Source organism: Chionomys nivalis, chromosome 4 (genome assembly GCF_950005125.1).
Source record: "Chionomys nivalis chromosome 4, mChiNiv1.1, whole genome shotgun sequence".
NCBI lineage: Eukaryota > Metazoa > Chordata > Mammalia > Rodentia > Cricetidae > Chionomys > Chionomys nivalis.
The window spans coordinates 74,773,372-74,792,766 of NC_080089.1; the positions used below are offsets into that span (position 1 = coordinate 74,773,372).

At 41.5% G+C, this 19,395-nt stretch overlaps 1 protein-coding gene across 1 annotated transcript in view; it reads right to left on the bottom strand.

Annotated features, from left to right (window-relative positions):
- Nucleotides 1-18,608, bottom strand: part of Scg3 (secretogranin III) — a 37,596-nt gene extending 18,988 nt beyond the window's left edge. The window contains exons 1-7 of the mRNA XM_057767361.1: nt 18,211-18,608; nt 17,517-17,569; nt 16,876-16,921; nt 16,566-16,781; nt 10,803-10,945; nt 9,495-9,686; nt 3,116-3,293 (exon numbers count right to left, since the gene is read on the bottom strand). Of these exons, the coding sequence (XP_057623344.1) occupies nt 3,116-3,293; nt 9,495-9,686; nt 10,803-10,945; nt 16,566-16,781; nt 16,876-16,921; nt 17,517-17,569; nt 18,211-18,301 (919 nt within the window). The 5' untranslated portion in view covers nt 18,302-18,608. The remainder of the gene's footprint in view (nt 1-3,115; nt 3,294-9,494; nt 9,687-10,802; nt 10,946-16,565; nt 16,782-16,875; nt 16,922-17,516; nt 17,570-18,210) is intronic.
- Nucleotides 18,609-19,395: the final 787 nt, after the last annotated feature.

Genomic DNA, 19,395 nt, shown 5'->3' on the forward strand with positions numbered 1-19,395 from the left:
AGCTGGAGTTACAGAGGGTTGTGACCATGGCGTGAGTACTGGAAATGGAACTTGGGTCTTTTGGAAGAGCAGTTTGTGCTCTTAGCTGCTGAGTCATGTCTCTGGCCCCAATGAGAAATAAAATAATTTAAAGACAACCAATAGACGGTAGTTTTATCTTTCACTGCCAATCTATGAAGTAAGGCATAATTATTGAATGTCTTCCCCTTTATTTATAACGAATTGCACAAGCATTTAACTTAAAAAAAAACAACAAAAACTAAGACACAATTGGGAATGGAGGGCAGTTTATAGCTATACAAAACTGCTTTTAGAAATGAACGCATTTTATCTTTCCCATGGGGCTTTAATTTCATCTGAAATATTAGAGTAATAAAATAGACAGAAAAGAATTCACTTCTGGGGTAGGAATTATAGTTCTGTTGGTACAGTGCCTGCCTAGTGTATATAAGGCCTAAGGCTTAAACTCCAGCACTGAATAAACCAGGCATGGTGACTCAAGCCTTTAGTCTCAGCATTTTGGGAACTAGAGGCCAGAGGATGAGAAGTTCAAGGTCATCCTTGGACGTAGTTTGAGGTCAGCCTGGGAAGCAGGAGACACCACCTTAAAACAAACAAACAAACAAACCTGAAAGATAAAACAAATAAATAACATTCCACACAGTGGAGTTTAAAAAATACCAAAACCATCACAGGTTGCTGAGTTAGGGAGATGAGTTAGGAAAATCCTAAAAAAGATGTGACAAATGACTTTGGCCATCCCTTGATCAAGGGTGGGCCAGTATATTTAGCATTATGCTGACGCTCTTCACTGAGGAGAAGTGACTCACTAGAATGACATAGATTCTGAGCTGGTCATTTTGCCAACCCATGGGGCAAGATGGCTCAGAACAGATCCTCCAGACACAGCCTTGCAGATTCAAGCAGAGAGGCCGGTGCCATCTGGCCAATATCTGGACCTGAAGGACAAAGAGAATTCTCCAGGGCTGGAAGCTCATTCTGTGATCACTTTATGGAGAAACCAGATAACAATTCCAGAAAATTTACCCAATTGTTCACTTGAGGGCTTCAGCAGGGATGGGAAAGCTGTTGGGGCAATGTGGGGCACCTGCCTAAACAGTGACAGAAGAGATTAAGATTCTCATCATTTGCAGATTAACCAGAAACAAACAGAAGCCAAATCCTACAGACAGCTCTGTATACATGTGACTGAAGAGACTGGGGAGGACACGTTTACAAAAGAACAATTTCTCAGATGTGTTTGGGCTCTGGACTTTCTTTCATCCCATGCTCATGAGGATTCACTGGAAAACCAAAGCAGAAAATGTCTAGTAAGCAATGTCTCGAATAATTTAGAGGAGAGCAAAGAAGGCTCCCACTGAGAGAGGAAAATGAAAGCTTTGCACAAGTTTTAATACAACTGGCAGGATTTTCTCTTGATGTTTTGTTTTTTGACACCATGCCTAGAAAATACACTAGGTAAAACAATCCAGATACAAAGACAGAGACGGCATTCTCTCAGTTCCAAACCCAAGGCTTCATTATCCACAGATTCAACTAGCTGAGGATCAAAAATATTAAAGAAAAACTGTGACTGCGTTTTTACTGAGCATGGACAGGTCATTTTCTTGCCGCTGTTCTCCAAGCAATACAGTTTAACAACCATTTGTATAGCACTTCCATTGTGGTAGGCATTGTAAGCAAATCAGAGATGATTTAAAGTCCATGGGAAGATATGTAATGATGATAAGAAAATACCATATCTTCCTCCAGCTCCCTCTCTGCCACCGTCTCTCTTTCTCTCCCCCACCTCTGTATGTGTGTATGTGTGTGAAGGGGCTGTGTGTGCTACAGTAATCAAACTCAAGCCTTGGACATGCTAGGCCATCACTCTACCTCTGAGCTTCAGCCATGGTGTTTGTACCATTTTATATAAAGGACTTGACTATGTGTGGATTTTGGTATCCAGAGGAGGTCCTGACACCTCTGTGCTTATAGAAAGACAGTTGCATGTGGAATTTAAGAAAGCTAAGTCATTGAAGTGGAGAGTAGAATGTCATTGCCTAGGACTGGGTAAACCTGGGAGATGCTGGTCAAAGGTACCAAGTTTCTGTTCTGTAGTGTGAAAAGTCTGGAGTCTGTGAAACTTGGCAAGTATGGCTGGTAACATTGGATACATATTTGAAATCTGCTAGATCATATCCTTTCAAGAACAAGAATAAAAAAGAAGAAAGAGACAATAGCAACTATATGTATGGGTGATAGACACAGTCATTGGCTACACCATGATGAGCATTTCACAATGCAGATGAACACTAAAACACCATGTTATATGCCTATTTTATACAATTGTGTGTGTGTGTGTATCTGTGTGAGATAGGATCTTGTTATGTAGCTAAGACTGGCCTCAAGCTCACAATATAGACCAGGCTGGACCCATGCTCACGGTAATCCTTCTACCTCAGCCCCCCAAAAGCTAGGATTCTAAGATTATAGGGGTATACATATTAAGTACACCTCAATAAAGCTGAGAACAGAGCATCAGAGAAAGCTGAAGGGCCAGAGAGACAGCATGGGTGCTCAGAGCATTCGCTGCCAGGCCTGATGACCTGAATCACATTCTTACGACCCACAGCAGTTGAGAGAAAAAACTGATTTCATCAAATTGTCCCCCAATCTTTATATGTACGCTGTGGCACACATGTCCACACACAAAATAAATGAATAAATAAATTAAATAAAAAGGCTGGTAACAAAACAGCAGCTATAGTAAGAGCGAAGACTGAGCTGGGTCAGGGCAGGTCAGTGATTCATCTCAGCACGTGACAGATTTGGGTACCTGTACACAGCAGATGTTCCATGGCTGTTTATTGAACAAATAAATGAACTGTCTGTTAACGAGATTAAATTATCCATAAACCTCACATTTCCCGATTACCCTTTCCATGACTAGCACACCACTTTTGAAAAAAAAAAAGTAAAATGTTTTTCCCAGCCAACAGTGTATGTCATAGAGAACTGCACTTGGAAACCACGAACAGGAAGAAAACCACCCACACATTTCCAAGAATTACTGTCTCATTTCCCTTCCTCACGGTCAGAAAGTGGTGGTTACCTGAATCGATGCTCGTCAGTAATGCATAGAAGTTGGGGAAATACTGGAGTTCCTCAAAGTCATCTTCATTGCGGGGGTTGGTTCTCCTTTCCAAGCCATTCGACAAGGTCAAGGTGTTAGATACGGTCTCATCATTTTCTCTGTTAGCAAAGCCATCGTGCACGGCTGCTGCTGGAGTCTTAAGTGAGGGGGAAAAGACAATAGCAAATAAAGATGGTTTAGAACCAATGCAGCTCCAGGCCACTTCTCTCCTTTCAGATGACCTCAGGCTTCCTCCTCCTTTAACAAGGCCCTGCAGGTTCTAGGTAGGAGCTCAGGTGTGGCTCAGGAAAGACTAGACTGGGGATTTCTATGGTTCTGTTTTGGCCACATTACCCTCCATGAGTCTTTCAGTGAGGAGAGAGCTTTGATTTACACGGTGTATAGGGGTGGAGTGGGGGTGAACCAGGAAAGCTTTCGGACTGTCCATCAGTAATTGTACAAATACCTTAGAACTTCCAGGAGATTTTTGTCTCTGGATGATATATAATATTTTTTTTCACGTCTCAGACCTGATCTTTGTTCTTATTTTGGTAAAAGCTCACTTGCCATTCAGTAGACTAGACAAAAATCTAAGAGATTTTCTTTTTCCTTTGTTTCTCCACATCTGATCTATCAGTATCCTTGTTGGCTTTACTTTCAAATCTTATGGCAATTTTTACATCTCTTTCTCCATTAACCCATGTTCGTCCACCGCCCCCCTTCTAACTGGTATACCACTCATCTCCAGTGTCTTCTCAGTTCAGTATCTTATGCCCTGTGGACCGAAGTATCTTTCTAGCAATTTGATCTTTAAAGACTTTGCTTAAAATCTACTACAAGGAGGCCAGAGATGAATCTGGGTTGGTAAATTGCTTGCTTTATGAGCACAAGTGTCCCAGTTTGATCACCGAACCCACATTAAAAATAAAAGTTGATGGGACTGGAGAGATGGCTCAGTAGTTAAGAGCACTGACTGCTCTTCCAGAGGACCCAGATTCAATTCCTAACACCCACATGGCAGCTCACAACTGTCTGTAACTCTAGGATTCAACACCCTCATACAGACATCCATGCAGGCAAAATACTAATGCATCCAAAATAAGAATAAATAAATTATGTTAATAAAATAACAAAATAAAAGTTGATCTCAGTGGCACATGCTTGTAATCCCAGGACTAGGAAGATGGAAATAGGCAGATTTCTTTGGCTTGATGATAACTCCTCTTACTTTGCTTGCTGAGTTCAGGTCAGTGGGAGACCCTGTTTCAAAACACAAGGTGGACGGTGCCTGAGAAATAGCACCTGGGATTGTCCTCTGGCCTTCACATTCATGCATGCTGACATGTACACATGCCTACATGTAAACATACCCACATGTACACATGCACCTGTACACATACACACACAAATACATACACATGCATACTCCTGCTATGCTATGGTTTGGATATGGCCTATTCCTGTCAAAATTCATATTGAAATTTGAATTACTGGGGCTGGAGAGATGACTGACTGCTCTTCCAGAGACATGGGTTCAATTCTCAGCACCCACATGGCAGCTCACAACTGTCTGTAAATCCAGTTCCAGGGGATCTGACGCCCTCATACACACATCCATGTAGGCAAAATACCAATGCCATAAAATAAAAATAAAGAAAAATATAAATTTCAAATGTCAATGAAAAGGTGTTGAAGGTAGGGCCTTTGGTACATAGCGAGTTCATGGAGGCTCCTCCCTCAGGAATGGATCAATGTTTGTGTTGGTTTGAATGAGATGTTTCCCTTAGTCTTGGAGATTTGAATACCTGGTTTCCCAGGTGATGGTGCCTTCTGGGGAAGCTTAGGAGCTATGGCCTTGTTGGAGGAAGTGTGTCACTGGAGGCTGGCTTTGAGGCTTCAAAGCTACACACCATTCCCAGTTTTCTCTTTGCTTCCTGCTTATGAACTTTCAGCTTGCTGCTCCAGCCTCTGTACCTGCCTGCTGCCGCCTTGGGCTCCAGCCTCCGTGCCTGCTGCTGCCTGGCTTCCTCATTGTAATGTGATGGACTCTTAACACTATGGAACTGTAAGCCCAAATAAACTTTTCTTTTGTAAGTAGCTGTGATCATTGAGTGATGTGGGATTCCCCTCTGTCTGCTGTGAATACCTTTGGTTAATAAAGAAGCTACTTTGGGCCAATTGCAGTGCAGAATAGGATAAGGTAGGAATTCCAAGCAGATAGAGGAGAGAGTAGGCAGAGTCAAAGAGATGCCATGTACCTACCATGCCAAAGGGGAAAGATGCCTGGAACCTACCAGTAAACCAATGAACATCGTGGTAAAACATAAAATAATAGAAATGGGTTAATTTAAGAGTAAGAGCTAGCTAGAAATATGCTTCTTAATTGCTTAATAATGCTTAAGCTATTGGCCAAACAGTATTGCAATTAATATAGTTTCTGTGTAATTATTTTGGGTCTGGGCAGCTGGAAAACAAGCAAGCAGCTTCTGCCTACAGCAGTGTTTTATAACAGAGATAGAAAAGTAACTATACTCTGCCTTTCGTGAGGGACTGAGGCAGGACAGAAGATAGGGCCAATGCAGAAGACACGGAAAGGAAGAAAATCCTTTGCTGGGATCTGCTTTGACTTTCTGGCTGACAGAGTCAAGAAACTCAACAGAGAAAGCCCAAATTGCCTACAGAGATACCGGCATGTTAATGACCTCTCAAACAGGGGGTTAAAAATGATTCCTTAGAGCTAGAATTTTGTCAATTTAGTACCCCTTTCTCATCTCTAAATCTAAATAATGCACCCCATAAAAGCACCTTGTGATTCATTTACAATATGAAACTAATTTACATATTTTACTTTATTTTTAAACTTTATTTAATTGTAAGCTTGCTTAGTCTTTTAAAATTTTTATTTATGTGTGTGTGTGTTTGTGTGTGTGTGTATGTGTGTGCGTGCCCAGTCTCGTGAGTGGAGATCAGAGGACAACTTTAGACACTCTCCTTCCACCATGTGGGCCACTTAGGTCTCCACGTTTGGCAGTGGATATCTTTAATCTGCTGTGTTGTCTTATGGCCCCAGCTTGCTTAATCTTTTAAACATGAAAATTGCATCCTTTTTGCACCCCTGACTTTTTAAGGGTCATAGACACAGCCCTGGTAAAGACACACAAATGTGACTGTCAGGGAGCTTTGCACCCATATTGTAGGTGTGCACTGTCTTTTTCCCTATGATTCTCTATCTAAACAGTTAATGCATTTGCTAACTTGGCTTCATTCTGACTTGTTCTGGGATTCTTTTCTGAGCTGCAGTCAAGGCTCTGGTTTTACCTGAGTGGAGTCTCTAGGGGAAAGGGTGCTCCTTGGGCAGCTGGTGGCTGTGCTAGGCTGTGTCTCTCCACTGTTGACAAGACTAGGCTAAGGCTAGCTACTGTGTGAGAGAGACTTGTGTGAGAGAGACTTGTTAAAAGGTGAGTGGTACCCCTGCCCCTCTTACACATATACCTGCTTGTCCCTCCCCTTTCCCATCTCACAGGGCAAGCCACACAGAGCCTCAATTATTCCATCTTGGGCTTTTCAGCTCCAAAGTTGTGCACTAAATACATTTATTTTCCATTTTTAAAGAAAAGATTTATTTATATTTATGTGTGTGGGTGTTTTGCTTGCACGTATGTCTGTGCACCAGGTGTATGCCTGGTAAAGGTGGAGGAGGCCAGACATTGGATCCCCTATGACTGGAGTTAGAGAAGGTTGTGAGTCATGAGTCACCATGTGGGTGTTGGGAATTGAACCTGGGTCTTCTGGAGGAGAATTTAACACTCTTAACAGATGAGCCATCCCTCCAGTCCCTGTTTGTCTTTTAAATAAATTATCTAGTCCCAAGTATTCTTTTGTAGCAATGGGAAGCAGATGAAGGTAAAACCCTTTAGTATTTTCCCCTGGCTTTCATAGTAGGCATCAGACTCTACATAAGACTGAGGCTCTGCGTGGTCTGGGCTGGGGCTACTCCCCAGTCTCCTGACACTGCTCTCCTTTCCCTGTCAGTCAGGAGCCCTTGTTTCAGTTGCCTGGATACTCCACACACGTGACCTCTCCTGTTTACAAGTTAATCCTATTTGACTTTCAGTTTTCGGCTCAAATTACTTCCTTAGGGAAGCCCGCTCTCAGCCTAAGTGAAGAACAGGTGCCTTTTCTCTAAGCTCTTGATGCGGTTGCCTTTACAATGACTGTTTGGAGACAATCTACGTCTTCCACTGGAACTTAACCTTTGTGGGAGGAGAGATTGTGTCTTTTTAAATTAGCACGGCATTCTTAGCACCCTATGGTACTCTGAAAGAATACTTTATTTGCAGTAGTGCATTTAGAAGACATGAACAACAGGCCAAGCATATGGACATTTTAGATCTGTTCTTGTGAAAAATGTTGGCTGGGCTACACAGCTAACTAGCGGAGCTGTGTGGGTTCAGTTTAATGATGGGTCACAGCTAGTGGTCCAAGCAGGAGTATCTTCCATCAGTTACACATCACCAGATGGTCAGACAACTAGGTATGGAGAAAATGAAAAATTGCCAGAATACATCAAACAGAAATTACAGTGTCTTTCGTCCATCCTTCTGGTGTTTTCTAGTCCAACTCCTAGTGTTCACTAACTAAAGTCCTTTCAGATATCTGTATTTAATAAATGACTTTGTTTGGCTTTCAAGTAAAGTGAGTTTTTTTTTTTTAGTTTACTATGAGTTCAGAAAGTCTTTCTATTAAACAGAATTATAATCTGTATCATAAAAAATATATTCTAAGAAAACAAAATAGAATAAAATTTTCATTACCAAATACAGTGGTGATGAAATAAACTAGGACTTGGATTTTTCTCCAAGTACATAATCCCTCACCAGACTTTGTGTGCTCATGTTTGTACTGCACTAAACTTGGTGTGCTGTGTTTGTTTTTGTTGTTTCTGTACTAGTAAGACAGTGAGAATCATGGACAAAACAGCCTATAGTTTTGAAGATGTAAATAATGTGTATATAAGCAGTATGTAAACGTATATTTTATATTTATTTTTGTAGCGCTTCTGTGTGATTAAATATTTCTGCAAATACATTTTATAAAATAAACACATTGGTAAGTAAAAAAAAATAGAAATGAATAAATGTAACAAGTGAAGGGTTGTGAAAGTCACAACTGCTTTTGTGTAGACCTGTATATCTGTTCCTCCAGGAATATGAAAAGTTTGGTGGTTTGAATAGAAATGGACACCGTAGGCTCATAGATTTGAATGCTTGATCACCAGGGAGCGAAACTATTAGGAGGTATAGCCTTGTTGGAGTAGATTGCCAGAACCGATCTTATTTTCTGGCCCTTCTAAAATAGCATCTCTATAGGGCCTGTTGATACACATTTGTAATCCAAGCATTTAGGAACCTGGGAAGATTTGATCTAGAGTTCAAAGACAACCTTGGGAACACAGAAAATTCAAGGCCAGCTTGGACTGCATGAGAGAAACACAAACACACACCAAAACAAAACTAAACCCACAGAAACATTACTGTATTGCATGTGATAGTTCACACCTATAACCTAGTATATAGAAGGTCCGAAGGCATATTTGCCACTGAGCTGAGGCCAGCTTACATATCATGTGAGAATCAGCAAATAACCACCTTCCAAGAAAACCCAACTCCAAAGCAAACAACAGAAGTGCAGCCTTCTATATAGCATTGCTTTGTATCGCAGAGGATGCTGGAGGTGCTAAGGGGAGGGGGAGCTTCAGGTCTGTGTACTCAGGAGAAGGAAAATCAAAAGCAAAGCAAGGGATCTGACAGCCTCCATTGCTACATTTCTCCAGAAAGAGAACTGAGTGAGGAGAACAAGATCACGATAACTGTGTTGATTCCAAGAGGAAAATGCAGAGCGGAGCCCAGGAAGGGGAAATAAGAATGAACGGCAAGCCCAGATGAAAAGCTATAGACAGGCTTCTGAACCAATGAAAAGGGGAAGGGGCAGGTGGAAGAACGCAGCCTGACACAGAGGAAGGATCAGACTGGGGGTGTGAGGCTGCTGTGCAGAGGATTGATCTATCTACCCCTCCCATCTTTCTCTCTCTGTGTGTACATGGGCGTTCATACACATGCACTGGGAATAAATGATAACATTTATGTAAATGAATGGAATACCAAAAAAGCTTTTGAGCATTGGTCCAGCACATTGGGGATGCTGTAAATACTTGTATCATATGATATGTTCCCAGTGTGCTAAAAATGAGACAAATACTCTCTGGCATCAGGTAAGGCACTAATTGTACAGAGATACATAAAGCACACATACACATATGCCCATGACACGAACACATTCCTCACACTCTTGTACATACCACTTTCTCTGATATTTTTCCAGCCTGATTCTCGGTCCTGCTTGTGGGTTTATCCAGGGTCTCAGCCTGATTCTCGGTCCTGCTTGTGGGTTTATCCATGGCCTCCTCGTAATTGTTGGCTTCTTTTGAAATCAATTTTTGTAAAGCCTCTGCTACTTCGTCTTCCAGAGTGTGTGCCTGGCTTTCAGTGATCTGTTATAAAGAGACAAAGCCATAGAGCTGCTATTCCCGTTCCTAGACAAATAGACACCTGAACTCTAGTTCAATAACTTCTTGACCTTTTGGCTAAGATAAAATGTAAACTCCAGTTGAACACGTAGGCACCATGCAAGCTTCCAACAGTCCTACTCAGCTATGACTTCCAGAGCCACAGCATGAATGCCAGCACGGCACAATTTCCCTAAGGGTACAATAGTGGCATGCATACCTTCATAGTAACCAACAGCTCTCTAATTAGACTTAAGACCTGCTCAACAAAGGTGAAACCACGCTGGTTCTGGAAGCCTAGCTAACTACTCAGTGCAGATGAAATCATGGATATTGGAGGAGAATCTACAACCACTACTTTACTAAGCCAGCATAATCTTTAACAACAACACAAATATTTGTCTTTATACCCACAGATAAGTGTAGTCTTCACTCCTAATCAAGGAAACTTCTTTTTGCAACAGACAATCCTTTCTTATGCAGGCTGTGGTGGTGACTGCCCAGCACTCCAGGAAGAATTAGGCTATTTATGCAAGCTGTCAGTGATACCTGCTGAAACCCTAGGGATGCTTCCTTGGAGAGATACCTGAGGGATGCTGCTCTTTAGCTGAAGGTCACATGGTCAGTTACAGGATCCTTGTGACTAAGAACCTCAGAGAAACCTGCTGGGCTGTGTCAGGGCTGAGCAGCCAAGTCGTGACTAGGGAGGATTCAATCGCTCAGCGTCCTCAAGCATCCACTGCCAGTCTCTGCTTGTGTTATTTCTGGTTTTGCCACACACATCCTCTGCCTCTGCTTGTTATAGCCTGACTTCCCTTCTAAGCTCATTTCAAACACCTCTTCCTCTGAAGCCTTTCCCTACTTCCCACTGGGCACATACCACTCTCTGGCAAACTGCACAGCTCATACAACTCTCAAACCACCTGTGTGATGGGTGTGTGTGCTTATCTGACCCTTCTGATAAACCCAAGGGAGTCCTTGGGAGCCTAGTACAAAGTAGGTGCCCCATAAACATTTGGTTGCTTGAATTACGAGGCTCAACTTCCCAGGACACTGTAGAGTGTACTGAGAACCGAGTTTGCACTCATGCAAACCACTTACTAGGCCGAGATTCAGCAGTTTAGAAACAATCTTGTCAAACACTCCTCTGTCGTTCTCCTCATAGATCCTGGTAGCAATTTTGTGGACAATGTCTTCAGCAGTTAGAGGGGTTCCATCCAGCTGATGCAGGCCATCTGGGTCATCTAGACAGAGCAAGCACAGCTTCACAGCATGGCGAGTACACACCTATTCTACGCACCATATTATAGCCCATACATACTCAAGATTTTTGTTATATATATTTATCACCTATTCATTTATCCATTTAGAGATAGTGTCCTACTATGTCATCCTGGCTGACTTGGAACTTCCAGCAGTCCTCGGCTTCTGCCTTTTGAGTGCTGAAATGGTAGGCGTGTACTGCCATGCCTGACTGCTGGAGTACCTCTACGTAACAAAGCTTATGCTGAAGCTTAATAACAATAATAAACCTCAGTCTCCAAAAAACAGGGAGCTTATTTTATGAGCTTGGAATAAAAATATTAAAGCGAGAGATCTACATGAACATCACGCATATTTTGCAGAGAAGCCTGTGAATATTTGTCCTTAGTTTTTCTGGGAATTCATCTGGTAACATAACTTCAGAATAAGGCAAGGGATCATTCTGAGTGAGAAAAAGGGGCTGTGTGTGATGGTTCATGCCTGCAATCCTAGTGCTTGGGACCCTGAGGCAGGAGGATTGACATGAGTTTGAGGCTAGGCTTGGCTAACAGAGAGAGACCTTGTCTCGAACATAGCAAACTCAAACTTTAAACAACAAGAACAACGATGATGACAATGACAACAACTAATGTGAAGGAGAAAGGGGACGAAGCCAGTGAAGCCTTGGTCCATCCACACAAGAATCCCAGAAGTCTATACCACATTGAACAGATCCCCTTTACAGAGTATCTATGAGTATCTATACCACATTGAACAGATCCGCTTTACAGAGTACCTATACCACATTGAACAGGTCCACTTTACAGAGTATACCACATCGATCATATCTGATTTACAAAGTGTTTAACTCTTCCATCACATAGAGGCAGATGGGAAAGATGAGTGGTTTAGCATAGTGATTTCTCTTGTTCTCTATAGACCTTGGATCATTGTACAAAATAATAAGGGCATTGGTCTCTGTGCTTAGCTCAGTGGTAGAGTGCTTGTCTAACATTTGTAAACCCCAAACAATAAAACAAACAATTATGAGAGAGGGTTTATTTAATTTGATTTTAATGGAGTTCTAAGGAACAGATGAAATAAGATTACAAATGCACCTTTTGAATCATACAGTAGTGTGTGGAAGAGTGTACTATTGCAATTATGCCTAGTGGATTTAGATTTTTAATTTTTTTGTTTTGTTTTTCAAGACACTGTTTCTCTGTGTAACAGCTTTGTCTGTCCTGGAACTCACTCTGTAGACCAGGCTGGCCTTGAACTTACAGAGATCCACCTTTGCCTCCTGAGTGCTGGGATTAAAGATGTGTGCCACCACTGCCTGGCAGATTTTTAAAGGAACTGTGATTATTTTCTGGAGAAAATGGAAATTGAGTTCCTTGCCAGATATGTTATGAATAATGCTTTATTTTTTGAGATAGAGTATCATTATGTAGGCTGGCTTTGAACTCTCAGAGATCTGCTTGCTTCTGCCTCCAGAGTGCTGAGATTAAATGCATGTACCATGACACCCAGCTCTATGACTATAATCCGTATCACTTTCCCTCAATGAAAGAACAACATATTTCCATCCCAATTCTGCCCTTTTCTTCCAAGACCCTCGGGGATCTGGCCAGAGAATCTCTCCCATGGCATGGCCTTTCTTCTAGACCGTGGGGATGGTGGCACTGCAGCTTCAGGCAGACACCCTCTCCTGCTTTTGGACGCAGGCTTTATGAAGATGAGTGGTGGTTATACACAAAGGCCGTGTTCTTGTTCAGCCGCAAGCCCTTTGAGACCCAAGTGCCAGAGTGACAAAAATCATAAAATTAGTTCCCTTCATGTCTGGTTGAAAGTGGAGTTCTTCATCTGTTTCTCAGGAGCACAGCCTCTCTATCACTTCGGTCTGAATTTTCCATTTGTGGGTTGCAAGTCAGGCGCTGGGGACTAGTCTTCCGTCTATGCAGAGGAGGAAGAATTCACTTCCCTCCCCACTTCTCCCTTAGGAGCTGAGAAGGAAAGAATGTTGGCTGCCTGCTGACGCTGGAAAAAAACCCAAATGACTGTTTTTCAGCTCATTTACTTCCCAATGGGGAGAATGCTGGAAACTCAGAAGAAATGTCTTCCTCGTCTGCTGCGCTGCTGTGGGCTCTTGAGCCAGGAACTCAGGTCTCCCACGGTGGAACCTTGAGAGCTGCAGTTAAAAGCGAAGTACTTGGCCACTGCCCTTACCTTCCATCAGTTTTCCCCATGCTCTTTGAAAATGAGAAGAATACCTTAAGGTGATTTCCCAGCTGTGCTCAAAGGAATGTTTTATGCTTCCCGTGTGAAGCCTCAGGAAGAAGCCGGCATAGATTCAAATTTAAAACCTTTAGGCAGCTACAATGTTCTATAACAGACATCAAAGGACTGTGGCCTGTCATTATCTTCCCTGTTATGTCTTGTATTCCTTGTATCTCATAATACCTAGAATTCATTTCTCCAGTAAAATTAAAGTCTTACTATGTGCCAGACACCAGAGGTAGAGTGCTGGCTGTACCTAGTATCTCATTTAACACTTGGAATTAATTTTTTCAGTTTAATTGAATTCAAGTCTTAATATCTGCCAGACACTGGTAGAGTGATGGTTGGGTTTAGCATGGTCCCTGGATGCACAGAGCTTATTATCTAGATCATAACCTGCAATGTGAGAATTCCACAATAAATTCCTGCTACTGAATACTCAAAGGCACCTCAAGCATAAGCATATAAGGAGAAACAGGCAAGGATTTTGAATCTGGAGCTTTCTTAAAGGCAGTCTTGGGTCTGAGGATATTGCTTGCCAAAGACCTTCTCCCTCGCTCTACCTCTGGGGGTGGAGCCTGCACATTTCTGATGCTCTGTTCGGATGCTTAGGTGGGTTCAGACCTGCTGGCTCTAGGATTCGTAGACTCTGAAAGGAAATTAGACCTTCACCCATAAAACATTCTCTCTAAGACCCTTGACTTAGTCTCTGTAGGATCTCAAGTAAAGTTAAAGCAAATATGGGCATAAACCAAAAAACATGAGGACCAGCCCTATCGTTTTAAACTTACAAACTGGCAGTAAAATGACTAATTAAAAAGTAGCCGCTCAAGTCACAAACAAATCTGTGTCTCTGCTGGTGCCTACAACCAGTGTGGCTGATCAAGTCAGACAAATACTACATTCTTTTTTACTTTATTAAACCAAATGTTCTGTTTAACCAGAGCGATTAAATTAATTTCTTTTATGCAGTTATGCCTAGTGTCGATTTGCTTCTGGTCAACATATCTTAGGTTAAAAAGTAGAATTCAAGATCTAAATTCTCCAAATAGCAGAACATAAATCATTGCCTCTATCTACTCAACACATATAATGCACTTTAAAACTCTCCTCATTGCCATGAAACAAAATAAAGACAGAAAGGAAAGCCTGTGCTCACTTCTAAGCACTGGTCTGCAGAATTGAAAATACTCTTCTTACGTAGGTTCACTGATTCCCTCACACGTTCTTTCGTTTCTTCACTTATTTATAGAATCATACAATGAATTAACGACTATTCAGGTACTGCCCTATAATGTCTTTGTTCTTGTGAGCTTTTCAGTGTAGTTTTGGATAAAGGCAATCATAAGTGGTTACAGTTACAAATACAAAGGTTCAAACTACAAGAAAAACAATGATGGCAAGGAGCAAAATGTCTATCAGATCATGTATGTTGGACAAACCCAGAAGTGTTTGACAGTAACTATGAAGACAGAAACTTTATGAAGGATTTTGGTTTTGTGATGTGGGAGTGTCATATATCAATCTGTTGATTTCATTGGTTAAGTAATAAAGAAATTGCTTGGCCTAATAGATTAGAACATAGGTGGGTGGAGTAAACAGAACAGAATGCTGGGAAGAAGGGAAGTGAGCTCAGACGCCATGCTGCTCCTCTCCAGGGCAGACGCGATGAAGCAAGCCGCCAGGTCAGACATGCTGAATCTTTCCTGGTAAGACTGGTGCTACACAGATTATTAGAGATGGGTTGATCGGGATATGAGAATTAGCCAGTAAGGGCTAGAGTTAATGGGCCAAGCAGTGTTTAAAAGAATACAGTTTCCGTGTAATTATTTCGGGTAAAGCTAGCCGTGTGGGAGCCGGGCGGCGGGAAGTGGCCCGCAGCTCCTACTACAGTTTTGGTCCTAAGAGAAATGAGAATCTACTAAAAGAGATTTATGGGAAATAAAGAAGCATGCTCTGCTCATCCCATATAATCCCAGCATCTAGATAGAAGCACAGGATCCTCATGATCTAGGCTAGCCTGAGCTAGGTACAAGGTCTTGGCTAAAAACAAACACTCAAACAACAAAGCAAAATAAAACAAAAACCTAATGGCATTCTGGTCATCGTGGCACACATGTTTGCAGTCTCAGAAGTCAGAAAGCTGAGGCAGGAGGATTATGAGTTTAAGACTAGCTTAGACTATATAGGAAATACTGTCAAAAAAAAAAATCTGAGGAGCTGTGGTTGTAGCTCAGTGGTAGCGTGATTAACTGCCTAGCATGCGTGAGGCCCCAAGTTTGATATTGAGCACCCCTACAAGGAATGACATGAACATATTTCAATATTTTATATTTGCAAATTAAAAGTCCACTCCAGTTGTCACATCATGAATGGCTGAAAAAAAAACTGTAGTGGTTGCTGGGAGATCTGTAAAATATTTTGTTGTAGTTCAAATGAGACACGATTGGGTATTGGGTAAGAACAGTGGTGACCGAGAACAGTAGTTTTTCTGTTGTTAAAAACATGGGAACTAACTTGGGAATAAAATGAACCAGTTTTGGAAGATTAGGATTGAAGAGGTAAAAAAAGAGAATTATTTCAGTCCTAGATTTCTTTCATGAAGAAAAAAAAAAGGAAAAATAGCAGCAAAAAAGAGGAAAGATCTTTTGAAGAGGATCTGTGAGGAGGAAAGAGGTCATGAGTTGACTCCGGTATACATTCGGTTTTCTGTGGATCTGACACTTCCAAGGGAAGATGCTGGGTAGAGAGGAAATAGGTCTATAGTCCAGAGAAGTCCGAGTTTAAATGTATAATGACTATATGAACAAAGGTAAGAGTTGGAAACTACCAACAAGAAAGTAGTGGGCATTTCATTATTGGGAAGGCATATTTTATCGATCGAGTTATTTGAAGAAATCATGTTTTATTTGTGGTAGTTATCAAAATAAATAGAAAGAATGGAATGAATTTACTAATGTGAATACAGATATCAGGCTTTAAAACATTTCAAAGCATTGGTAAGGAATCCAGTCACTATGACCACTGTTATTGCTGTTTTGCAATGGAGTCTGGTTGGCTCGGTGCTTTATGTAGCCCGGAATGGACTTGTGACGACAGGCGTGAGCCACCACGCCTGCCAGAGTAAAGGAAACCTTAAAGGGAAAAGTTGAGACTCTAGACTGTTCTTTGCACATTATCAGTAAGTTTTGGTTTTACCTCAGCTTTGGACCCGACACATGACAGGTCATGAGTATATTAGATATATTTTGTGACCTTTAAAAGTATGTGACCTTTTCTTAGTATGTAATGAAAAACTCAAAATGAGAAAAAAGATAGCAAAGCATCCTTTAAATCATTTACCTTGAGATTTATGGTCCAGTCCACTCTTTGTAGAGTCGTACTCATCAATCAGTTTTCGATTTTTAGTTGAATCAACATCTTCCATGTCCAGTGTGTTACCAAATGGGGGGCTTCTTATAGACTGCTTTTCTTTCTCCAGTTTTTCCTTTTCTGTTATCGCCCTTAGCAGGTTCAAGTTATCGACAGAAGAATAATTTCTTTCACTTGGCTTGCTTTCTGGAAGAAAAGTTCCAAGCCCAACACATTCATTTTAGTTTAGACTCCCATGACCTACATTATTTAACTGAACAGCAGTATGATTTCCTTTTACCTGGAGGGTTTGTCTTTTTAATCTTGTCTGCCTCTGCCTCAGCAATCTGTGAAACAAACAGGAGACAGACCGCATTTTAAAGCAATGTTTCACAGTTTACCAAGTATACAAGCCAAATGATTTAATCTCTAGAAGATTTAGTTTTGTTTGTAAAAAGCATTGCTATGAGGATTAAATGAGATTAAACAAAGGACTGGTGCACTTTAAGTATGAATTCCTTTCTCCTGTAATATTGACTAAAAATAAATCTTCAACTAAGCAGTGTGGCATGTGCCTATAATCTCTGTAATCAAGAGGATGAGGCGAGAAGATCAAGGGTTGTAGGCTACCCAGCAAGACTCTGTCTCAAACAAAACAACGAAACAAACCACACACACATGTCAGTAAATTAAGCCATCTTCTAAGAGTGGATGCAGTATTGATCTTGCTGGGCTATCATCATGTGGGCACTCTAGCACTCTCTATATTATACTCAATGGACATAATTATCGAAACTAGATTCCTCACCTTAATTTTTTTCAATTTATTATTAATGTCCCAGAGTTTGTAAATTCAAAATGGCTAAAATATCACAACATAATTACAACAAATGCTCATGAGAATAAAATGACATAGCAGTTACAATTTTACATCCAACCCACCTGTTCATTCAAAGGTCTTTCTGCACTTAGTTCTCGATTATGCAGAGATTTGTCTAGAATAAATACATAAAGATATAATTTAATGGTGCATTTGGATGATAAAATATGTTTCTTGTTAAAATAAAAACAGTGAAAAATCTTTTAGAGAAATAATTCTGGGTGGTTATGAAATAAAATTTATATTAGCAAAGATTATCACTTGTGTTCATGATGAGCATCAGTGTTGGTAAGCTTATTATATTACTGCATTTCCTGAGTTAAATGTAACCACACTTCTGTTTTCCAATCAGAAATTTAACATATAGTTCTAATTCTTGACTTATTAAGTCTTCAATTAGAAATATAAATTTTGATGATCATTGCTGGCACATTAAAAGAGATCACAGATTCCTGCTTGTGTAATGAATAGATTATTTTAGAAAAAAAAATCCAAGCCACTTTAAGAACAGGCACTTGCTCCCTTTTCCAAAATAAGATCCTTATAAGCAGCTCATGTTATTGCCCTGTTATCTAAAAAGTGAAGGAGAAAAATTCACCTTCATTTTCTAAAGTCAAAACGATTCTGTCATTATGCGGGGATACGATCTGGTTAGAATAACCAGGCAAGGCGATTTAGAGCTCTTAGGTCACACCAAGCTTTACCTTTGCTGGGCCAAATGAAAGAGAGCCCAGAAGTAGAGAAATGTCCACTTACCTTGACTGCCTTCAGGTTTGGGGAAAGCTTGTATTGGGCCGCTATTGAGCACCAACACCAGTATCCAAGAGCCGGTCCAAAGGAACCCCATTCTTCCTTGCTCCCTCTGCTCTCTGCTGGAAACAGCTTGGCGCTGGGCCCCTGAGCTGTAGCTTTTGTTATGAATGAGAAGGGGAGTAAGAAGCTGGCAGGGACAGGAGCCGGAGCGCGGGGAGGGAGAGGAGCTGGGAGGCCAGTGGTTGTGCCGGCCTGGAGATGATGCTCCAGCAGGCCTAGAGCAGGTGAGCAGGTGCAGCGGGAGCTGTCCGCTCCGCGGGTGCTGAAGTTCCTGCGCGGGCGGACGCGGGCCTGGGCGTAGCTTTACTCCACTAGCTCCTGGAGAGGAAGTGAGGAGGAGGCGCATGCTCCATGCAAACCAGGGGCATGAGGATGGCGTCAGCGGCCCAGAGCTACTCCAATCCCGCGGGAACGGAGAGGGGGAGGGGCGACAGGCAGGCTAGCGTATTTTCCATGCCGCAGTCCTGGGTATATTCCTATGTCCAAGTCAAGTCGGATTGCAGGACGCTAGGCCTGGTTGTTGTACCTCAAGGACTACATGCCCTCTCTACCTGTGAACCTATAAAGGAGAAAAGGATAATCTTGTCTAATTTTGACTTGTGATTCTTCTGCAGTATCTGCTCCAAAATCGCTTCCTGCTATACTCAAAAGGTATAATTCTATTACACCCATAGAATTATACTAAAAAAATATGATTCTATTAAACTTTAGAAAACCCTGCTTTTAGTGATCAGTGTTGACATTCTCTTGATGCTTTTGTATGTCAGAGCCCCAGGAGTCTTTTGATTGGGAAATTGTACGAATGTTTTTTTTCCAAGTAGATTGTGCATCACTCTGGCAGATGGTGAGCCAGAGAAGAAAAAAAAATCGTTGTCCCTCTAGGAATGAGAGTCCTCAATAGTCACGGAGATGAGCAAAAATACTCAGTTTTGTTCTCCTTCTCCCAACGAAGTAGGAAAAAAAAAATAGTTCACTTTTGTGACATTGTTCCCAGGGTTTCATTTATACCTGAGGATCTTGATGTTCTGGGAGTCCTCCTAGAAAACCAAAAGCTGTGAAAAAACATTCCTCCCTTCATAAGCAAGTCAGAGGGGTGCTTCCTATAACTATCCCAGAAGCCTGAGGTCA